This window comes from Sorex fumeus, unplaced genomic scaffold (genome assembly GCF_029834395.1).
Source record: "Sorex fumeus unplaced genomic scaffold, SorFum_2.1 ptg000063l, whole genome shotgun sequence".
Lineage (NCBI taxonomy): Eukaryota > Metazoa > Chordata > Mammalia > Eulipotyphla > Soricidae > Sorex > Sorex fumeus.
The window spans coordinates 49,493,513-49,510,724 of record NW_026606120.1 but is presented as its reverse complement, the minus strand read 5'-3'; the positions used below and the strand labels follow the sequence as shown (position 1 = coordinate 49,510,724).

The 17,212-nt window shown below is 41.5% G+C and overlaps 1 protein-coding gene across 1 annotated transcript in view; it reads left to right on the top strand.

The window, feature by feature from the left end:
• The first annotated feature begins 947 nt into the window (after window positions 1-947).
• The window catches only part of NLK (nemo like kinase), a 149,035-nt gene continuing 132,770 nt past the window's right edge, over window positions 948-17,212 (top strand). Inside the window, exon 1 of the mRNA XM_056126866.1 lies at window positions 948-2,679. Within this exon, the coding sequence (XP_055982841.1) occupies window positions 2,222-2,679 (458 nt within the window). The 5' untranslated portion in view covers window positions 948-2,221. The remainder of the gene's footprint in view (window positions 2,680-17,212) is intronic.

Sequence of the window (17,212 nt, the reverse complement as noted above, 5' to 3'; positions counted from 1 at the left end):
TATAGTTTTAATAAGGAAAGGGTTCCAAATTCACTGCTTCATGTTTTACAAGAAAAGTAAATTCACAAAGTGATTATGGCAAGGAGAAATGTTTTAGTAAGACTTTGGCGACTGGAATTTACCTGACATAGAAAACATGGAATAAAATTACACTCTTTGTGGTAACTATTTTTGTTTTTAATGTTTAAAGACTGTGGCGAGTGGAGTTGTGAATAGTGGAAATAATTCCTTTTTACCCAAAACAGAAATTGCCATGGAGAACCATCCATAGGCTACGAACTGTCAAAATCTACAGCTTCTTCTGTGATTGTCTTGTTACAACTTCTCATTTCTTTTTCCGCTCCCCTACCGGCACTTCGACACACTCTATGACTTAAAATAGGCATGGTACTCTTATCAATGGACCTGGATGATTTAGACCCCGCCTTCTTCATTTGAACCCGCCCCTTTCTTTTTAGGCCCCACCCCCTCTGTTAGGCCCCGCCCCCTAGCGCGGTCGTCGCTGATTTGACAGTGAATGCTCCACAATCCTGACCTATAGGACATCTAAAAGGTGGGATCAAAAATCAATCTTTCTTTCAATTTGTTAAGTCAAGTGTCTATCTGACCCCAGTCCCAACCCACTTCATCTTCAACCCAAGGATTGGTTGTTCTGTTCTTGGTCCCCTGGTCATGATTGGGTCTAAAATTCCACCCCTCTCTTCCAGCTTTTGCAGGCGGGATTAGCACGCAGCTTCCTGCTCCTGCCAAAAAAATAAAAGAAGAAAAAGAAAAGAGGAGAGAGGCGAAAGAAAATGTCACGGAGATCTTTGATTTTTAATTCGCTTTCAGCCTTGTCGGTCAGGCACAATCCTGTCTTTTGATTGGCCTCTCCATCTGCCCATCCCGAATCCGGGGCGGGATTTCCCCAGGAGACCCACACCTTGTTGCCACTGGCCGAACAGTGCGCCTGTCTGAAGCTCCCGGTCCAGGATTGGAGGCGGACACGGACAGGTGGGCGTGGATTGGCTAGGGCAGCCGGTCAGTGTGAGGCGGGGGCGGGGCCTCGGCGGCTGGTTGCGCGTGTCCGCCGCTGGCTCCGCTCTATCCGGCTTTGCTAGGGGAGGTGAGTCCGGCCGCGGCGGCACCGGCGGCTGAGGAGGCGGCGGCTGAGAAGAAAGCGGCCGCAGCGGCTGAGGAGAAAGCGGCTGCGGTCACGGAAGCCGGGTGGGGGGGAGGGGGGGGAGACGGAGCAGCCTTGAGCCCTGCGGGGGCCGTCGCACGGGGGGACCCACCCGCTCTCCCCCCCCAACCCTCCTGAGCAGAAGCAGCCGGCGGCGGGGGTAGGAGTCAGCCCGCTTCCGACTGCACCCCGCCCGCCTCCCCGGGCTTCTGTTCTCTGGCCCCGGGACCCTCACCTCATCCCGGGGCGGTTCCCTCTGCCTGGGCGTCCGAGTGCTGCCCACCTCTCTTTCATTCTCTCCGCACCTCCTTCCCTTCACTTTGCCCGGGTCCTCTTTCTCCTCTCTGCTCTGCCCTGCCGCCCCCTCGGCTCACTCTCTCCCCGCTGCCTCCGTCCCTGGCTCTTTCCTGTTCTGCAAAGTTTAGTAACCCCCCCCTCCCTGCAGGCCTGTCTGGCTAGGAGTAGGGGGAGATGTAGGAAGGCCTGAGCAGTCGAGGGGGGGGGAAGCTGGTTTCCCTGAAAATTTCCCCCCAGCCTGTGAGTTCGGGGCGGTGAGACTCGTTCCAGTTGTATTTTTTGAGGAGGTGGTAGGGGTTTAGAAAAGGATGTGGGGATGGAAGGGGTAGCTGAGTCCACCCTCTTGCAAGATTCCCAGGGTGGCGTGTTACCTGATCCTTTGCGTGCGTGGAGTTCAGGGGGTCGGGAGGGTTGGCCTTCATTCCCACCTTCGAAGTTGGAGCCTCCCCCCAATTAAGGATGGAGTTTTAGTACCCACTTGTGGCAGGAATCCTGGGGGGAACGGGTCCCTTGTCCCTTTTTCTTTTCTTTTTCCTTTTCCTTTTCTTTTGTTGGCAACCCACTCCTGGCCATACACGCTCACCCCAAACTACCCACCAAGATCCCCTCACTTCTTCGGATTGACTGATGAAGACCTAAAGCCCTGTCCGCTCTATGTTTTTTGGAGGTGGAGTGAGTGGTTTTTTTTCCTCCATTTTTTTTAAATGGCCAAATGACAGCTTGACCCAGTTTGCTTTCCAAAATCAAAGGGCATTTTCTTGAATGTCTCTTTGTGGCGCAAGAGCCAACGCAAAAATGATGGCGGCTTACAATGGCGGTGCATCTGCGGCAGCAGCAGGTCACCACCACCACCATCACCACCACCTTCCACACCTGCCTCCTCCTCACCTGCACCATCACCACCACCCTCAGCACCATCTGCACCCCGGCTCGGCCGCTGCCGTGCACCCAGTACAGCAGCATACCTCTTCGGCAGCTGCGGCGGCTGCAGCAGCGGCCGCAGCTGCAGCCATGTTAAACCCTGGGCAGCAACAGCCATATTTCCCATCACCGGCACCGGGTCAGGCTCCTGGACCAGCTGCAGCAGCCCCAGCTCAGGTACAGGCTGCTGCAGCTGCTACAGTGAAGGCGCACCATCATCAGCACTCGCATCATCCACAACAGCAGCTGGACATAGAGCCGGATAGACCCATTGGATATGGCGCCTTTGGTGTTGTCTGGTGAGTATCAAAAGAAAGAGCCAACTGCTGGTTCCTTCTCATGGCGGCCTTCTCGTTGGGCCATTCGGCCCTCCTGGTTTTCTCCACGTGGACGCAAAGTGGAGCAAGCGTCTCAACTCAACTGTAGGCAGTACCCGTTTGTACATACATGGGGAAGAAGCCTGAATGAGTGGGCTTCGGAGACATGGCAAATTTGGGGGTGGCATCTCTTCTGGTGAGCAACACACTTGGGCTTGCTGGCTGCAGAACTTCAGGTTTGGAACCAAGGCAAGCCCCTGGAATTTGGATTCAACAGATGAGAGGATGAAATGCTTATTCCTACCGAGACCTTGGCTGTCTCAGTTGATTTCCTTTACATTAGTTGCCCGATTGCAGCAAATGTCACAACTGCCCTCCCCCAATCTCCCCACTCAGTTCTTTTTAATTGCCTTGTCGTAGGTATATTCTTGGCATAACTACTTGAGCCACTTTCTGTCTTTTCATTCCTGAATGTGTGATTTTAATCCCCAGAAGGAAGTTAGGGTTCATAGTTGAATGAGTTAAGTCATTGCTTGAGTGGTTTATTTTAAACTGGAAAGCTACAGTTGGGAAGTATGTAGCCTTAGCCTTTTGATAAGAGTGCATTAAATATAGCCTCACACATGAGTCCCACAAATGAGGTCAGTAGACTGTAGTTAGGCAGTGGCCCACATTTGGTGTAATGTTTTAGTGTCATTTAGTGCCTCTTAAGTTGCTGTAATCCTTTGGTTTGTTGCTCTAGCAGGACGTTTACTTTCAAAAATACGGGGAAACTGCTCTACTTTCTCTAGTGCTGGGATAGTTTTTAAAAGTCTATCAGCATAATTGCTACATTTTGGTCTCCTTTCCCTTCCTAGGAAAAATCAGTATGTGTATAATGAACATACCATTGCAAGGTTCTATTCCTTTCAGAACTAGAGTGAATTGAGTTCTTTTTCCAAGGACGAAGTATTCTGGTGTGGATAGATGAATTGATGTTTTCAGTGCATTCAAAAATAGATTTTTGTTAATCACCAGAAAAGCCCCCGTCACCATGGGAAAATATATTCCTTGAAACTAGCCCAGTAAATGTCTCCTTTTGTCTTTACTTCAGTGTCTGAAGTTAATATGAATAACATTATATTTCAGACTTTATAATATAGCCTACTAAGGAGTTTGGCCCACCTCCCTCTTTTTTGTTTTTTTTTTAAAGTAGTAGAGTCCACAGTTTCTCAGACAGCTCTGCAAGGCAGTTGCTGCTGCAGTGCTGCTTTTCTCGAAGGTGTGTGGGATTCTTTCAGGAGAGTAGTGGAGTAATGGTGCCTCTGTAGTGGCTCTGCTCAGGGACTTGTCTGTTCCTGCTCTCTTCTCTTCCAGAGCCTATCCTTGGGGATTATACTGTGAGCTTCCATTCCTTGCCTAACCCTTAAGGATTTCAAAGCTTTGGGGGGACAGGAAGACGGTTATACCTTGCTTTAGAGTTTGACATTGATTGCTAATTTGTTTAGATTTTCTGAGATCTGCATGCTCTGTTTCATCTTAGTGCTTTGTTAAGAACTGAAGATTCTGAAAGGGAAACAGATTTTTGCATTCTTGACAGTATTCAAAAGGTGCCGCTTTCCTACTTTCTACAGATGGTTTTATGAGTTGTAGAAGTTTTAACTTCAAGTTGGTGCCGGGGAGAAAGTGAAGGGGAGGGAGGAGAGGCACTGGAGTTCTTAGAACATCTCACACCATGAACATTCTAGTAGTGGGTATTCTGTAGTTTTTGATTGCTTGTTTTGTTGTTTTGGGGTCTCACCTGGTGGTGCAACAGGATCTTATACTTGTGGGTTGCTTGTGGGACCATGTGATGCCAGGGATCAATCCCGGACCTTCTGTATGTTAAGCAAGTACTCGACTTGTTGAATTATTCCTCTACTCTCCTAGTAGTGGGTATCCTGAATGACCCAGGTAAAGAAAATCTTTGCATGTGTTTGATTTGTATCTATTCTATATTGTTAATTGACCCCTTCTACCGTCTGTTATCTATTAAATGTACTCTTTCTGTATGCTGCCCTCTATTATATACCAGTTGTTCTGTGTTTCTCTTGTCTAATGGCCATGTTTGTAAGCCCCCTGAGGGTAAGGACTGGTGACTTTTTTTTTTCCTTCTCAGATCCTAATGGTGCTGTGGGCATCTTTGCAGCTTGGTTACTTGATCCTTCTGGTCAGGTCTGGCTTTGTTCTTTAACCAGGTTTTTCCGAGTTAGTGGCAAGGCGTGTTTTTTTGTTTTTCTTTAATCAGCTCTTACAGGTGAAAAACAATTTGGTATATAAAAAAGGGAAGAGTTCCAGGTGTGTGTTTTAGTATGCAAATGTTTTTCTATTTTTGTATTTACATACTGATGACTTATTTTCTGATTGTTCATTATATTGGGATTTGTTGTTTTGTGTTTTTGGTTTTTGGGCCACACCTCACGGTGCTCTAGGGCTCATGATCCCAGCTCTGTACCTTGGAGGTCACTCCTGGCAGTGCTTGGGGAACCATGCAGGGGCACCAACTGGGCCTCCTGCATACAAAGCATGTGCTCAACCCTCCAGCTTCTCTATTTGGAATTTAACTACTATATTAAACTAACTCCATAAGACTCTGAAAACTGGAGGTTTGAGGAGTGAAATTATACTAGTGTATTTTGTTTTGTTTCGAGGTCATACCTGGCTGTAACTACGGTGAACCTAAGTTTTTTCAAGTAACTGAATTAGAAATATTCCTTTTAATTTAGAAAGCACCTAATGAATCTCAAACAGCTATTTGCTAAAATTATTAAAATAAAACTTAAAAATATTCTCACAGTGATCGATCATTTGATTCAAAGTATCATGTCACTACTTGGACATTATAAAATTCTCTTGCATTCAAATAAGTTTAAGGCATTTTCACAAATATCCCTCTTTGGGCACAGTATAAGAGTGTGCTTGCTTTCATTTCTTTTTTTCTTGACGTGCAGTCAGTGACTGGAAATTTTGAAGGGAAATCGTACTTCCACGTAGTCAAAGAAAGAGACTAACGCAGAAGTGATGCAGCATTTCACCATTCAGATTTACTGTTGAACAGTCTAGTTTGCCAAGCTTGATTTATCTTTCTGCTGAATTTAACCAGTGAAATGACTTATCAGCATCGGACAGTTGTGTAAAAGCAGTGAATTACCTGTTAGGTTGCTGGTAAAGATGGTGCTTTGACAGTTCAATTAAGGTTTCATTAACAATTACCTGCTGGGGTGTTTTATCTCAGAGTAAGGATTCCAGTATACCTGGTAATATGATCATGAGTTTGGCCCTGAGGTACACTCATTTGCCAAGAATATTGTTCATGTTATCAGAGAATCATATATAATTTGATCTTCTTTATCAGATGTCAAGGCTCAAGGCTCACTTGGACATTTTCATAATGCAAAACCAGAACTTTAACCCAACTCACATTTGCCACAGGAAAGGATACTATGTTTAAAGATGTAACAGTTTGGGGGCAGAGGCCATTATAACATAAGGTTCCGGGAGCTATAAAATGTATACTTAGAAAAGTTGGAGAAATTTGACTCCAGGAAAGGGGTTTGAAGATCAGGCAATTTTGACTTTTGCTAAGGGAAATGTAATAGACTGAATTAATGGCACATATGGCCCCTTTGATGAAAGTGTGTCTGGGAAAAGTTTCTACATTATAAAATTATTGTTTTGGTTTCTTACCTGATTAATTGAATGATCAAAGGATTTGGGATTCATTTGGTTTGTTGCCTTTGTACTCCAAGTTGGAGAACTTTGGATTTTATTATTCTACAGGTTACTTTTATTTAATATCTTTAACTGTAGTGAAACTTACTAGTTCTTTGTGATCTTGGTAAACTATTTAACCCCGTACGTTCCTCATCTACAAAATAAGGATAGGGGCGGGAGATATACAGCAGTGGGCAAGGCACTTTCCTGCATGCAGCTGACTTGAGTTTGGTTCTCAGTACCACATAGTGTCTCCTGAGTACCCCCACCAAGAGTGATCCCCGAAAACAGAGCCAGGAGTAAACCCTGATCACAGCCAGGTGCCACTACCACCCCCCACACCCGCCAAAAAAAAGGATAATAGTAGCACTTATCATGGATATAGTATGAGGATTAAATGAGGAAATCCTTACATCAATGAGTACATTGTCTAGCACAAACTAATGACATAATAAATGCTAGCTATTTTCTTCATTTAGTTTTTGGGACTCTATTTGGAGGTACTCAAAGCTTACTTCTGTTTCTGGCTCTGAGGGCACTCTTGGTGGTATTCAGGGAACCAGCTACAGTCCTGAGAATAAAACCAGCTGTGGTGTAAGGCAAGCACCTTAACCTCTGCTTTCTCTCTCTCTCTCTCTCTCTCTCTCTCTCTCTCTCATTCTCAATGTTAGCTGTTTTAGTAATTAAGTGGCTTCATAGTTAGAATTACCAGGTGAATCAACATGCAGGCTGCTATGGGGCTCATAACTTTAAATACCATAGAGTGCCCATTGTGGTATATGCCAGAGAGATAAGCTGAGTATTGAACCAGGATTATGCTCTAGTCTCAGTTGAGAACAAATTGGGGCAGGGGGGAATAGTACAGGGGTTGAGACGCATGCCTTGCATGTGGGCTGACCCTAGCTTGATGTCTGGCACCACAGCTCTCTTGATCATTATGGGACATAGTGCTCTAGGCCCCTGAGCATGGCTGGGGTAAACCAGGCAATTCCCAGCACTGCAGAGCCTGCACTGCACTGTATCCATAGGACTTCTCATTGAGCCACTGACCTGGTTGGCTGAGAATCATCAGAAGTGGCTCTCTGAACACACTTGTGAGGCCCTGTTCCCCTCACAAAGTAAACAAGAGCTGGGAATATGATTCAAGTGGTAGAGTAGAGTAGATCACATGAATTATGTAAAGTCCTGAGTTTGATTCCCCAAATTTCATGACCTCCATGCATTGCCAAGTATGGCCTCTACAATGAAATTAAGTAAATAAAGCAAGCAACACATAATAAATACAAGTAAACCATACACATTGGTACAGACTTGGTAGATATTCTTTCTACTCAACTGCATTATTTTTGAAAAAGTTACAGTTTATATTGTAAGAAGGAAATTGATTTTTTTTCTCAAAATGTGAGAAATGAAGGACATACTTATTTTCAAAGTTTGGCTTTGCTGGAAATTCATTTTACTTGTGTTGGGATGAAAAAAAAAAGAATTGCTAAAGATTCCAGTGAGGTAGCAGAAATACATATGATTTTAAGAAAAATTATTCAGTGTAAATCCTTATGCATGGCAGAGATTGCCTAGTTTGCTCATCTTAGTTGAGAAAATTAGAGGCATCATTTTTTTCTGATGTTTTTTCTCTGGTCCTCATGTTCCTCAAATAGCAAAAGTAGTCTGGAAAAATGGATAATTCTTTTAGGATATATTTTGGGAAATCTTGAAGTTGATTCCTTTGGAAAGAGTAGTAATATAAAGTGCTCATTATTATTATTAACTATGCTTTACAAGTTAGGAGTCTGTAGTATTGATATTAACAGCCACAGCTGGATTCTTTGGGATATATACTTTGTGAGAAGAGCTTTGAAGAAGCAGAGCTTGCACTATCAAAAGGAAATGGTTGCTCTTGTAGACATAACAAAGCATCTGCGTGAAACTAGAAATGTGGAAATCTATATTGTTAACTTTAACTCCAAACAAACTTTTAAAAACATAGGGTCATGGTCATAAAGTAAAGCAAAGAGAGGTAGATAATAAAAGATGTACAACCTAATGATACTAGACTGGTTTCTTTGGGATGAAGCTGCATATTCTGTCACATTGGAAGTCATTTTGTACTTAGGCTCCTGACTGTGTTTTATCCAAATTATATTCAGAACCCCAAAATAAAACAAAAAGCACAACAGGAAAAAATTTTTATTCTTGAGAAGAAATTTTCAGGTTATAGTAGTACATATCTGCTTAGAAGAACAAAGTCAAATATTTTTGGATCAGGGATGTAAGTCAGTGGTAGAGCCATTGTCTTATATGTGTGGGGCCCTGAGTTCAATCCCTTGTACCACAAAATGAAAGAGATAAGTTTTAAAAATTAAATAAAGAGCTTAGGGTCAGGGGAATAGCTTACAGTGATGAAGTACATCCTTACATACTTGAGGCCCTGAGTTCAGTTTCTGGTGTCAGCCATGCTCATGCCTTTCGTGCCCTCAGCACCACTTGGTGTAAGTCCGGGGGTTTAGCAGACTCCCCCTCACCACCTTCCCCTAAAAATATCTTTTAGAAAGACTTAGAATCACCTTTTTAAATAAGCTAAAAACAACCATATTCCTCAAATTTATATGCAACTTTTAAACTTTTGTTGGGGGGGGTGCAGGGGGATAAGGGGGCACTGGTGCACACCTGGCAGTGCTTAGGGCTTACTCCTGGCTCTGTGCTCATAGATCACTCCTGGTGCTGTGAGGGAACCATATTTAGTGTTGGGGATCAAACCCAGGATTGGCCATGTGCAGGAGAAATGCTTGGCCCACTGTCCTATCTCTTCAGCCTGTTTATGCAATGTTTTTAACCACTAATTAGTATCACTGGTACATGTCCTAAAAGAGATGGGGGCCAATATATAATTTTCTTTTGTATGCTATGCAAGAAGAAGAATATTTGCAAAATGCTTTAAGTGGAGTATGTTTGGATCTAAGTTCCGGATATTTACCCTCAATTGCACTGACAGCTGTAGAAATAAATGTTCATTTATTTACTCCTGTTATGGATTAATGGAATAGCTATTATCTTTGCAACTTGGAACATTAAAGTTTTCCCTGACTTCTGTGTCATACAGTTGAATTACTTGGTTTTTACTAAATTTGTTGATTCCCTAGCAGTTCAGGAATTAACTATTTACTGTATATATCCCTAATTTGCTTAGTATTTGATTTCCTTGATGGAGATTGTCAAGGCCAGAGAAACTTTTTTGGGTTCATAAAACCAGATGAAAGAAGCCATTGGCCATTGGTAGATGATTTTTTTTTATTTTTTATTTTTGGAGAAGAGGGTTTTACACAGTGGAGTGCTGGGGACTACTCCCCACTGTTTGCTGAGGGAGTTCTAATCTCTGGCATGTAAGCAATCACCTTAATCCCTGTACTCTCTGGCTTGAGAAGCTATTTATTGTAAGATTATATTTGGGTTTTACTTATGGTTCCCTGAACATCCAAAATGTTCCAGTGAATTGTTTGTTGATTGGATCATCTGATGCAGATCAACAATTATTTCCTTGCTGATCCTGTTATTGCTTAGGGATAATATAGAGATTGCTGGAGGCAACAGTTCTAATACTGTCAATAAGCATGTGACAGTTCGTCCATTGACCTAGTTGGTAGTTCTAAAGTTCCCTGTTCAAGAGACATTAGAAAAATTTGATACTCGGGCAATCTGAAAAGAATGTTTAAAAGAAACTATGTTAATATTATTCGTTATTGTGGTTTTGGTAGAGGGAATGTGTATAAGGATGTCAGCCATTGGTCATGATTGCTGCTTCGGGGTTTATTCCTGGTAATGATCAGGAAACCATGTGTGGTGCAAGGGATTGAACCTGGAACATTCCCAATTATTTGGGAAAGTGAGCAAATGAGTCTAAAACACTAAAATGCATGCAAAGTATGTGCTCCAGCCCTTTGACCTATCTCCCGGGTCCCATTGGAAAGATTTTTGTGTTTAGTGTCGTGAGCTGAACCCAGGGAAGACCGTTGTCTTGTTTTTATAATGACAGGGTAATAGAGGTAAACTAATTAGGAAACTAGTTTCTTGTCTCCCCTCCCACTCCCTTTTGCTGCCAACAACCCTAAGATCTTGATAAGGTTATTTAAATTTTCTGAGTCTTGGTTTCCTATTTATAAAATGCTCTGTTTTCTAAATTTCTATTATAAATTTGCATTAATATTTGTAAAGCATTGTGGCATAATTTGTGAGTAAGTAGAGTCTGCTTACTCTAAGTAAGTAGACAACTTGCTTTAGGACTTCAGATGTTGAATAGCTTCTAAAATTGTTTAAAACAAGAAGAGATTAATGTAACCCTGTTCCCTGTTCCAGTCTGATGGTTTATGAAGTTTTCAAATGTAGGCTGAGATTTTAAATGTGTTGTTTGTCTGAAGACTTATTTTCTCTTATTACTGAACTGTTGGTGAGGATGATACATGCTTTGGTTCAGTTGTAATGAACCTGCCTATTTGCAAATGGATTATTCCTCCCTAAATATTAATGTAATAGTATTGTCCTGAGACTACTTTTACATTTTTAGTGATTTAGACTCATTTGCTCACATTCCCAAATAATTGGGAATGATTTAAAAAAATTTTTCTTACTGCATTTGCCAGAGATTGAACCTAAGACCTTACTGAACTTTTGAGGCCTACAGTGCCACAGAGCCACATCTCCAGTCTGATTTGAAAACATTTAAAACAAAAAGCTGTGGGTAGGGGTGCTTAGGAATCCCAGGAACCTCTCCTAGTGATTTTGGCCAACTTGGTGGATGAGTGTGGGAAGAACAAGGATACGGTGTAGTTTGGTAAGGCCCCAGCTGTGTGAAGGATTACCCTGGCCACCCTGACTGTGCCAAGGACTGATGCAGGGTTACCAGTATGCAAGGCATGTACCTGCCCTGTCTCTTCAACCCCAGATTTAAAATTTTGTAAATAAAGTCAAAAATTAAATATTTTTTGTGAATAATCAGGGGTAAGAAGATCAGTGTTTTGGTTTTAGGACTCTTAAGTTTGGTAGTGAACTTACAAATAGACTTTGCAGAAAAAGAGCTGTGTCACATAGCAGTTTAGGGTAATGGTTCTCTACTGCCCTGTCCAGACCAGCTACATGGTGTGAAAAGGATAAAGAAAGTGTGACTTATTAAAGCTGCCTTTTTTTTCTTGCACAGGGGAGGAGCACAACTAGCATGCTGGGGTGGAGTTGGGAGGTCATTCCCTGCTGTGCAAAGGAGACCTGCAGTGCTGGGAATCAAACTTGACCCCCCACATGCAAATCATGTGCTCTGCCCCAGCCCTTTGAGCTATCCAAGCGAACCGGCAGCCTGTTCAGTAAATGTTAGACAGGGCATACTAGTGGTTTTTGTTTGTTTTGTGGCCATACCAGGCAGTTCCCTGAGCACAAAATTCAAAATTCCTGATTTTGTGCTTAGGAACTTAGAGTCTGGGAATCTTATCTGGTCTCCTACATACCCCGCGTGTACTCAGCTCTTGGGGCTATCTCTCTGGTTAGAGGCTTTCGGTTTTTCTAATAGTGACATTAAAAATACAAACAAGAAATAAGTGGAAAAAAAGGGGGGCAGGGGTTTGTCATACCTGGTGATGCTCGGGGCTTACTCTAGGTGCTGTGGTCATGTATCATACCTGGCCGGCTCAGGGGACCATATGGAGAGCTGGGAATCAAACCCAGATCTGCTATGCGCAAGGCAAGTGCCCTGCCAGCTATATTACTCCAGCACCAACACACTGCAATTTGGACCGGCCACGTTTCAGGTGCTCTGTGTGGCTACTTGACTGCATAATTCTTGAATCTCTTTGGTCTTTATTGGGTTTCTAATACTCTTTCTGTTTTTATTTGGTTTTGGGCCGTGCTCAAGGCTGACTCTGGCTCTCTGCTCAGGAATCACTTCTGGCAGGGTACTGAGGACCATTGGAAGTTCTAGGAATCAAACCCAGTTCGACTGCTTGCAAGACCAGCACCTTGACTTGCTCTGTTATCTCTCTAGCCCTGTAGTACTCATTTCTGAGCTAGTTCTGTCAGTGCAGATAGGATTACTTTTGGAGCAATCAGGTCTACCCCTGAGCAGTGGAGAATGGAGTCAGTTATAAGTGGGAGGGATGAATTCCAGCAGTGGATGCTGGGAAGGCAATCATTAATGACCAAGATTATGCATTCATCTAATTTACAGCAGACTCAGAAGAATTTGACCTGGTGTGTTTATAGAGCAAACTAGAATAATGTTCTCTGTAAAGAAATTGTTCTATCTGCCGTGAATTATTTGAAATATTTTCCTTTTCTGAAGACTTGTTTGCCTAAAGTAACAGAAGGCAAAAATGGTATACCTGATCCTTGCCATGTTTGCTTTCCTTCCCAGTTAGATCAGACATCCCCTGTTGATTTCTTTTTTCCACTTTGTGTTGTGGTTCTGTTATCTAGATGAAGGTCTCAGTTTTGTTTTCTATTTAAGTAGTATAGAGCTCAATGGTGATAGGCAGCAAACTCCTTACAGGGGAATGGACAACACAGAAACTTTTTGTTTTTCCATTCTTGACCTAAAATTCTTTTTCTGAGCTACAGAGAAAAGGTGAAGACATTTGAACAAATAGATAAAATTAGTCCTTTGACCCAGATTGTAGCTTGCTCTTTCTTTCTTTCTTTCTTTCTTTCTTTCTTTCTTTCTTTCTTTCCTTTTCTGTCTGGATGGATAAAAAATATCCTCCAGTTTACACAAGCAGGTGATTTTTCTTACTTGCTAATTTTCTTAATGGACCATGGCAGAGACTACACTTTTCCAAATTGTATAAATACATTGAAATAAACCAGGTGACTTTATTTTACTTTATTATTTTACCAGTACTGAAGTACCCAAAGGGTGCAATTATCTGGTGGATCTCTCATTATCCATTGAAGTTAACAGTCAGCCTGGTGCAAAGATGATTTTCCCCAACCCATCCTTATTCCTTGCTTAGGACTCTCCGTTTACCCCCCTTCCCTCCCCATGGAGCTGTGAAGGAGGCCACAGCCAGCGGTACTCAGGGGTTGCTCCTGCCTCTGCACTCAGGGATTGTTCCTGACAGTGCTTGGGGGCCGTATGAGATGCCCGGGATCCAACTCAGGTTCGGTGCATACTGTATTCTCTCTCCAACTCTTCTTTTTAAAATAAGAAACTATTGATTTCTATATTTATCTCTAGATTTACTTTCTATATTTCTATATATAGAAATAATTGATTTCTCTGTTTAGCTAGAGATTAGTACTCTAATTTTTATTACTGAAAGCGTAGGGTTGGATAATTTAGTAATACAGGTATGGGAAATTGTGAGTTTTATTAAAAGTGATCAAAGACATTAGAGATAGCTCTGTGGGCTGAGTGCATGTCTTGCATCCATCCCCAGCACTGCATGGTCTGCTAGAGATGGAAATAGCCCCTGAGCACCACTGGGTGTGGCCCAAACCAGCAAGCAAAAAATAGTCTAGAAGACATAAAGAATGGTAAATAACATGCATGCTGTGCAGAAGTAGGGATTGTACTAGTTTGGATTTGAATTGCCTGAGAGAATTAGGTAAGAACCTTCAACCAGTTTTAATTGGTTGGCATCTACTCTGTTTATTTTTGTAGATTCATGTACAGTAATGGCTTATTGTTATTTACTAGTTGTTCAAAGTAAATTTTGCTGTACATTCTTTTAAAAACCAAAATAATTATGACATGGTTCAAAAACACCTTTTTGTTTTGTTTGGAGGTACACCTGCGGTGCTCAGGGCTTGCTCCTAGCTCTGTGCTCAGGATGAGTCCTGGCAGGACTCGGGACCATTTGGGGTGCCAGGGATTGAACCCAGGTTGATTATATACAAGGTAAATGCTTTATCCACAGTCCTATCTCTCCAACTCTTTAAAAAAAATACCGGTTTAATAAAACAAAAATTTTAGAAAATAAACAGTAGTTGGCTTCCCCCCCCCCCCCTTTGTTTGTTTTTTGGGCCACACCTAGTGACTAGCTCAGTGGTTACTCAGGTTCTGAACGCAGAAATCACTCCTGGCAGTGCTCAGGGGACCATATGGGATGCCAGGGATCGAATCCACCTACAAGCAAGTGCCCTAGCCCCTGTACTATTATTCCAGCCCAGTAGTTGGTTTTAAAGGCTCTTTTCCTAGAAGAATCATGAGGACAAATACTGTTATTAGTCAAGTTCCTTTTCAAAAAAAGTTTCGATATTAAACTTAGTAATTAATGGTATTTTATTCTTCAGTGTTATATTATCAGTGGTAATTATAGAGATTAATTTATACTTTGTAGCTTTGAAGTAAAGACTTGGAAATTAATCATATACGAATAATTTTTTTTGGCCATAGCTGGCAGTGCTCAGAGGCTGCTCCTGAGTGCAGTGCTCAGAGCCCTGTGCAGTATTGGGGATCCATCCTGGGCCTCATGCTTGTCAGCTCTTGTGATCTAGTCCTTTGAGCCATCTCCCTGGCCCTCAATCATAATTTTAAGCCAGCAAGTTAGAAGTTTGGCTGGATTTTTAGTCACAGTACTCACATTATTTCCTTTCAGTTTAAATAAACGTAATTTAAAAGAACTTTGAGCAAAAGCTGTTGAAGGGTGATCTAGGGAGAACGTTTAGATACAAAGGGACATTAATGTTTTATAAAGAGCCTGAACTAAGATGACAGACTGCCTGGATTTTAATCTACCTATATTATGCTGTGGGAAAATTCTTTAACTGGCGTGCTTCATGTTCCTTGTATGTAAACTGTGGGTAACAGTAGTATCATCTGTCCTATGATTAATATTGGATTAAATGAGACAGTATACAACAAGTGGAGTCCTAGAACTGTGCCTGGTACTGTGTAAATGTTAGCTAAATTATTAACAGTTTTAGTGCAAGTGAAAGAGTAAAGTACCTCCTTAAACCTTACTCATTAAGGGAAAATAATAGCTTTCAATGAATGTTCATAGATATCAGGTTCCCCCTTAATATTTTACCTGCAACCTGTGTTCATTTGTATTATTATTAGCTTGATAACATAATTGCATTATGCTTTTATAATTTTTACCCCATGTTTCATGAACATTACAAAAATAGATTTTGTTAATTCCCTCCCCCCCACCCCCACCGTCTAGATTTTTTCCTTTTCATAAACCTAGATCTCCACCTGAATGAATTGCAGAGTTGAAATTTACTTTAGAATGCATCTCGTGTAATGGCCTCATTTTATAAATAGGAAAATTGAGACCCAGAGAAACTAAGAGATTTGTTTAAGGTCACACAGCTGGTTAGAGACTGAGCCAGAACCTTTGCATTTTGTTGCTTTACCTGTAATACCCGTCCCAATTGAATTAATATACCGATTGACAAATGGAGGAAGTGGTCTTATAAAAGCAAAACAAAAAGCAACTCTTTAAGTGAAACCAAATAAGGCGTCTGAAAATAAGAATATTTAGAACACATTGTTGGTTACTTTGTATGTTGGTAACTCAGAGGTTTTTGTTAAAACTGACCTGGGAGATGGCTTGAAGATTGGTGTGCTTGTAAATTCAGCGCAGAGTTGACCCCAAGCACTGACCGAGGAGTATCCCCTATACATCAGATATTTGTATTCTGTGGGGTCCAAAAACCAAAAATAAGTTAACATAAAGTGAACTAAAGGGTTTCTGGTGGAGAACAGCTCAGTTTTTTCACAATTATAGGTATCTGCTTTGAGAATTATCATGCTTCTTCCCATTTTTATTTTTTGAAAAATTTTAAGCTGCAGAAAATAGGTGGTGGTGGGATTGGTGTCAGAATATTGAATGTAATAAACTATTGTGAACAACTTTATAAAAATAAAATTAAAAAAAAAGATAAAAGGGGGGCCTCAGGAAGGGGATTGCATGATGTATCCATAAGCCATTTTTTCAGATGAACATTTTCGTGACTTTTGCTGCATCTGCTTTGGGATTATTTCTCTAGAACTTGCTGAAATTGGTTTTCGATTAAATTTAGACTTACAATGTCAAGTTTATGGTTACTGCATCAACTTTCTGTTCCATGCAGTAAGTTTTGTAAGCTCTCCAACTAGGGAAGGAACTGGAAGTTTTCAAACTTGTGACTTTTGGAATGCTATTTATTCTCTTAATACGTAAAACAAAATTCAGTGTGAATCAAATGTGTAACTGAAACATATACCAGTCAAAGCTGGATTTCAGGCAGAAAAGAAATATTCCATTCTGCAGTTTTTCTTTTTTGTGCTGTTTATCTCATCAGGAGTTATGGGGAATTTTAAAAAAAAGAGTCTAAGGTCTGATTTAATAACTTTCTGACAGGAAATGGTTGAAGAAGTTACATTATTGAAGATAAAATTTAAGTTTCTTTAGGATTTTTTTGTGTGTGTTTTAATAAATTGCCCAAATATAGTCACATGAACTGATAATACCATGATTTTTGTCACGCAATTCACTATGTATTTTTCAGTACCAAATAATTGCTTCATTAAGCACATTTTTTAATAAATATGGCATTGTTTCTTAGAGGATAGTGATTGTTTCTATAGACAGCCTGAATCCCTTAGATTTTGGAGTCTAAAATATTGATGATTGAAAATGGCTCAAATTACCAAATAAAGGGTGTTGGGAGGATCCTCCCAGGATGGGAGATTCATGCTGAAAGTAGACTATAGACCGAACATGATTGCCACTCAAGTGCCTCTTTTGCAAACCTCAGCACCCAAAAGGAGAGAGAACAAAAGGGAATGCCCTGCCACAGCGGGAGGGTGGGGTGGGGG